At 37.9% G+C, this 6,000-nt stretch overlaps 1 protein-coding gene and 1 long non-coding RNA gene across 4 annotated transcripts in view; both read right to left on the bottom strand.

Annotated features, from left to right (window-relative positions):
* SPEN (spen family transcriptional repressor) overlaps positions 1–6,000 on the bottom strand; it is a 95,328-nt gene that overhangs the window by 20,696 nt on the left and 68,632 nt on the right. For all 3 annotated transcript variants that reach the window (XM_081817545.1, XM_081817543.1, XM_081817544.1), the window contains 2 exons: positions 4,607–4,758; positions 541–666 (listed from right to left, as the gene is read on the bottom strand). In XM_081817545.1, coding sequence (XP_081673671.1) covers positions 541–666; positions 4,607–4,758 — 278 coding nt within the window. The remainder of the gene's footprint in view (positions 1–540; positions 667–4,606; positions 4,759–6,000) is intronic.
* LOC145721188 (uncharacterized) lies at positions 2,360–4,600 on the bottom strand. The gene is made up of 2 exons (XR_014144690.1): positions 3,759–4,600; positions 2,360–3,612 (listed from the first exon to the last, which is right to left on the bottom strand). It is a non-coding gene; the product is annotated as an uncharacterized LOC145721188 (long non-coding RNA).

Raw genomic sequence — 6,000 nt, 5'->3', positions numbered from 1 at the left:
CCCACTCCCCCCACTTCTGTTTCCTCTCTCCTGCCTCTCTCTCTAATAAATAAATAAAATCTTTAAAAAAATAAATAAATAAAATAAATAAAATAAAATAAGAGAGTTATTTATTTATTTATGAGGGTGGTAGAAGGAGAGGGAGTCTCAAGCAGACTCCATGCTAACAGAGCCCGATACGAGGTTGCATCTCACGACCGTAAGATCACAACCTGAGCAGAAACCAAGAGTCAGACACTCAACCCACTGTGCCACCCAGGTGCCCCAATATTTTATTTTTTAAGTAATCTCTACACCCATCATGGGACTTGAACTTACAACCCTGAAATCAAGAGTCACATGCTCTACAGACTCAGCCAGCCAGGCACCCCAGCAAGTATTAATTCAGTTTATAGTATAATAGGATGAGGATGCAAAGAATTGTATCACCTTTATGATTATCTAACTGTACTGCAATTTTAAATAATCAGACATACACACAAAAACCCTCCAAATCGTAACAAATCATAACAGCACGATAACTTATGCAAAGTCCTTTACCTTGAGGCGATTATTTCCAAGGTACTCCCCATCCATCTTCTTAATAGCCTTACAAACACTGGCAATATCACAGTATTGCAAGAATGCATACTGAGGAACTCCATTTACTTTCTTAATATCAATATCCTGAAAAAGCCAATGAGCACCACTTAGTGACATGCCAAAAGGAAAAAAAGCAGAATAATCCAAACCTAAATGAGGTGCGAATTTCTCAAAACAAGTCATATTCCCAAAAATCATTTTCTTAGTTAAAATTGTACATCGTGATGCAACTGTAAATAGCCTGAAAGGACTACACAACACAGCATTTTTTAGTCACAACCATGAAAACCTTCCTATGTGAAGCTCTTTGCAGAAGAGAAATTGCAAACTCAAAATTTAAAATCCACAATACCTGTGTTAAGAGAAATTTATAACAAAAAGGTTGTACTTGTTTCAAAGCGGTACATATACTAAAACTGGAACAATACAGAGAAGATTAATAAAGAAAAAGGCAATAAACCTAATAAAAATATTAAATAAAGGTTTTATTTAATAAAAACGTAAGAAATACAGTTGACCCTGAACAACAGTGTGGTCGCAGGGGCAGGGGGGCGGTTAGGCACCAACCTCCAAGGGAGTTGAAAATCCACATATAACTTTTGACTCCCCCAAAACTTAACTACCACAGCCTACTGCTGACCAGATGCCTTGCAGATAACACAGGCAATTAACACGTATTTTGTATATATTATTATTACTGTACTCTTAAAGTAAGCTGGAGAAAAGAGAATGTTATTAAGAAAATATTAAGGAAAAAAAGTTCACATATAAGTGGATCCATGCAGTTAAAACCCATGCTGTTCAAGGGCCAACTGTAATTCCCTTCTGCAACAATCTAAAATCCTTATTAGGGGCAGGCCATTTAAAATACAGTATCTGAGAAGAGTACAAATGGTAAAGAAATCAAGTTTTCAGGGGCACCTGGGTGGCTCAGTTGGTTAAACGACTGCCTTCGGCTCAGGTCATGATCCTGGGACCAGCGGGGAGCCTGCTTCTCCCTCTGACCCTCTCCCCTCTCATGCTGTTTCTCACTCTCTCTCTCTCAAATAAATAAAATTAAAAAAAAAATTTTTTTTATCTGACAGAGAGAAACACAGTGAGAGAGGGAACACAAGCAGGGGGAGTGGGAGAGGCAGAAGCAGGCATCCCGCGGAGCAGGGAGCCCAATGCGGGACTCGATCCCAGGACACTGGGATCATGACCTGAGCTGAAGGCAGATGCTTAACGGATTGAGCACCCAGGCGCCCCAAATAAAATCTTTAAAAAAAGAAAGAAAGAAAGAAATCAAGTTTTCAAAAAGTGTTTTTTTTTTTAAGATTTTATTTATCTGACAGAGAGACACAGCGAGAGAGGGAACACAAGCAGGGGGAGTGGGAGAGGGAGGCTTCCAGCTGAGCAGGTAGCCCGACACAGGACTCAATCCCACATGACCTGAGCCGAAGGCAGACGCTTAACCAACTGAGCCACCCAGGCACCCCTCAAAAAGTGATTTAAAATTTGCAATCCTAAATTAGAAGACTCATTCTGTCAGTGTATCTAATGGAACCAAGCCTGGTGACTGATATATATCCTCTCATATCCAGAATCAATATATAAATACCCAAACTACTTTGTGAAGATGTATCAGAACACCATCCCTAGATTAAAGAAACTCTATAAAGGCATAACCCCATCTCTTTATTTAAGTTTATTTATTTTTTAAGTAATCTCTACACCCAACATGGGGCTCAAACTTACAACCCTGAGATCAAGAGTCCCATGCTTTTTCAACTGAGCCAGCCAAGCGCCCCTAGCCCTATCTCTTTAGAATGCTTGAAACCTGTACTCACACCTGACACTGTGGTCCTGCCTACTCAGACAAGGTGGTGTAAAAATCTGGCTTACCTACACATGAAAATGGTCCAGAGAGGCAAAACTTATACTTAAAACAATAATGACCCATATTGTGATTATCTAAAGTATTCTGTAAATCACAATCTAAAGTATTGTGATGATAGAAGCCTCTTAAGGGTCATAAGCCAATAATTGAAAGCTGAAATAGAGCAAAACGAATAATGCATTTAAAGAGCTATTTGAGGAGTCCTTTAAAAAAGCAGTAATTTATATTCAAAATAGTTCTACTTAAGTAATGGTAAGCAGGAGCTGATTTTCACCAAAATGTAGAAAGTAACAACCCAGGATAACTCCATTTAAGAGATAGGTCAGAAATAGGTCTCCAAAGAGTACTGGTGGGTAGACTCACCACATAGGTTGTTCTAGCTATAGCATAATCTGTTATCGATAAGCAGCAGACCATTTTCCCAAAGTTTGTGTGTCAATAAAATAGTTACCCTCATAAGCAACTGCAAACACGAGATGTGGTTTTCAAACAGAATGTTGACGTGGCCACCTTACTGAGAAGCATGGCTCTTAAAACACAATAATCACTCCATTTTCAGCAACCCTGTTGATGAAAATGTACCTAATGTGTCCAAATACAACTTCTTATACTGCCCCAAAATTCAAAGTAGCAGCCACACTCAAATGTAGGTCTGAAAGTTTTATCAATTATGAATTAACTCATAAATGCCAATGAGCAAATTATTAGATCACTGTCTAAAGACAGAAAAGCTGGAGCCCACAGAGGCAGGTGAACTCCAGGTCACTCACCGAAGCAGGCAGTGCAGCTGCAATTAGAGTATATGATAAAAGAACTTAATTGAAAAAGAAAGGAAAATGTATGTTTTTCTGTTTCGCTAAATATATACCTTCTGTTTTTTCTTGACTTTCTACCAACCACTTCTCTCTCGTCCCTACTCCCTATGAGGTTAGATCAGCTACAAGCACAAATGTTTTATTCTCTAGATTACGTCACTAAAAAAAATAAGATTTTTGCTTACAACATCAGCGTATAGATAAGGATGGATAGCTGGATGGACACACACACACACACACACACACACACACCCCTGAAAGATTAACAACTGCTGTCCCTACCCAGATAAGGATGGATAGCTGGATGGACGGACACACACACACACACACACACCCCTGAAAGATTAACAACTGCTGTCACACACACACACACACACCTGAAAGATTAACAACTGCTCACACACACACACACACCTGAAAGATTAACAACTGGTGTCACACACACACACACACACCTGAAAGATTAACAACTGCTCACATACACACACACACACCTGAAAGATTAACAACTGCTGTCCCTACCCAGATAAGGATGGATAGCTGGATGGACGGACACACGGACACACACACACACCTGAAAGATTAACAACTGCTGTCCCTACCCAGAACATTTTTTTATTCTCCAAAGTCCAAAATTACACAGCAATTTCTTTGCTGTTATTAATACAGAGGAAGTCTAGGAAAGACAGAAATAATTTTCCTATTTTTTCAAACACAAAACAAAATAGTATATGTATCCCAAGGGTACAAAACTGTAACCAAACTATTTTCATTAGAAAGTGACTTACAACGAGTCACGAGGAACAGAAAAACCCTCCAAATTCCTAAATTTAACAATGACTTACATGATGTAAAAAGTGATTCTAATTAAAATGTCAAAATAGAACTGAGCTTCTGGCATGACATCCACATTCCAGTAATCCCCCAAGGTAGTCTGATGTGCATTGTGAGAAGACAATACTCATACACTAAGCTGCTACTTCTTTCTTACAAACATATTATCTCTTCTTTATTTTCCTTCCAACCCACAGGACTAGAGATGGCATTGAACAGCACCCATGGACAAAGAAAAATAAGAAAACTGGATACAAAAATATATATGTAAACAAAATAAAGACAAATATCTATTATACAGTTTTACATATACACATAAAACAGTCCCCCAGTGAGTTTTGCTGGATCATCTTTTAGCAGGAGTTAAAAACACATAGGACAAATGAGAAAAATATTTATTACACCACCTAAATATCTTTTCCAAATATAATCTGTACTATGCTTTATGTTTTACGACAAAGATCTAAAACTGCTTTTACTGTAAAAAGCAACATACCACAATTTCTCCAAAGCGCTGGAAGATGTTGCGAAGGTCATGGTAAGTAGTGGTTTTTTCAAGGTTGCCAATGAAGAGGGTTCTTGTTGCTTTGGGGTGAAATTCATCTATCCTTTCATCCAAAGGACGAAATTCATTTTCACTTTCTGTTTCTGTTAAGTGGGATGGGGGCAGAGTAAAAAGAGAAGAGTTTTGTTTGTTTGTTTTTATTTTTTATTTTTTTTTTTTTGAGCCGAAGGCAGACGCTTAACAACTGAGCCACCCAGGAGCCCCTGTTTGCTTGTTTTTAAAGTAATCTCTACACCCAAAGTAGGTCTCAAACTCACAATCAAAAGATGAAGAGTTGCATGCCCTACTGACTGAGCCAGCCAGGTGCCCCAAAACAAAGTGTTTTAATGTGTATTTATATATCATGGGAAAATCTACACTTAAGAAGCTATGTCTCCGAAATATTGGGTTTGAATACTATACAATCTGAAAAATTATATACACCTTCAGAAATAGCTGTCTTTTGCTAACTCCAAAGGCTAAAGAAACTTGCCAACAAAACTCAGGGGGAAGTAGCATTTTCTTTGATCTTTAAAACAGAAAAGTGGACTGAACTTCAGTCTGTAAGTTGATTTGTTTTAAAAATAATCACTGACACAGAAATAGATTTTAAACCCCAGCAAAAATAGTAATTACCTAAACCTAATCTTAGGTTCCAAAAATTATGCAGCAGGCTCTCAATGGAAGTATAAAACTACAATCTGAAACACATATAAAACTCAACTGAAAATAGCCCAGCTTCATTACTTAATTTACTTTTCAACATTTTAGAAAATATTTAGCATTTTACATTTGTCATACTAATTAACATAGCCCAAGTGTCTAAATGTAGCAATTGTTAGATACAAGAATAATAATTGTATGAAAACGGACCGAAGCAGGACTTACAAACTTGCTGCTGCAAGGTTCCCAATGAGGAACAAGAAGAGACTCAATGACTCTTAAGGTTTCTGCTTCTTATGATCAAAAGCCCTGGTTTAATGTCTCATTCAAGCACAGCCTTTCTCTGAAGCTCCATTTCTAAACTTGGTCCAGGGCAGAACATTCAATGTTTTGTCGATAGTAACTATAATACAGCCTATGTGTTCTCTCCTTTTTAATGTAAACCAAAGCCATCCAAAAAAGTTCGTATTTAATCAGCTTGACTGAAACAAAGTGTTTAGGGCCACGCACTGAATATTACTGATATCAACAACAACACTGATATTAAAAAGATTCAACTTCTGAGCTGCTGAGTGAACTCAGAACACACCTCAATCCTGATTCCAGTTTCATAGGTCTAATGATAGCCCAGCTTAACCTTTCTAGCCTCATCAAGGAATATGTACTTTCACAGAGTCACGTGG

This window comes from Leptonychotes weddellii, chromosome 4 (assembly GCF_054177405.1).
Source record: "Leptonychotes weddellii isolate Sample4059 chromosome 4, ASM5417740v2, whole genome shotgun sequence".
NCBI lineage: Eukaryota > Metazoa > Chordata > Mammalia > Carnivora > Phocidae > Leptonychotes > Leptonychotes weddellii.
This window is presented reverse-complemented; position numbering and strand designations above follow the sequence as displayed.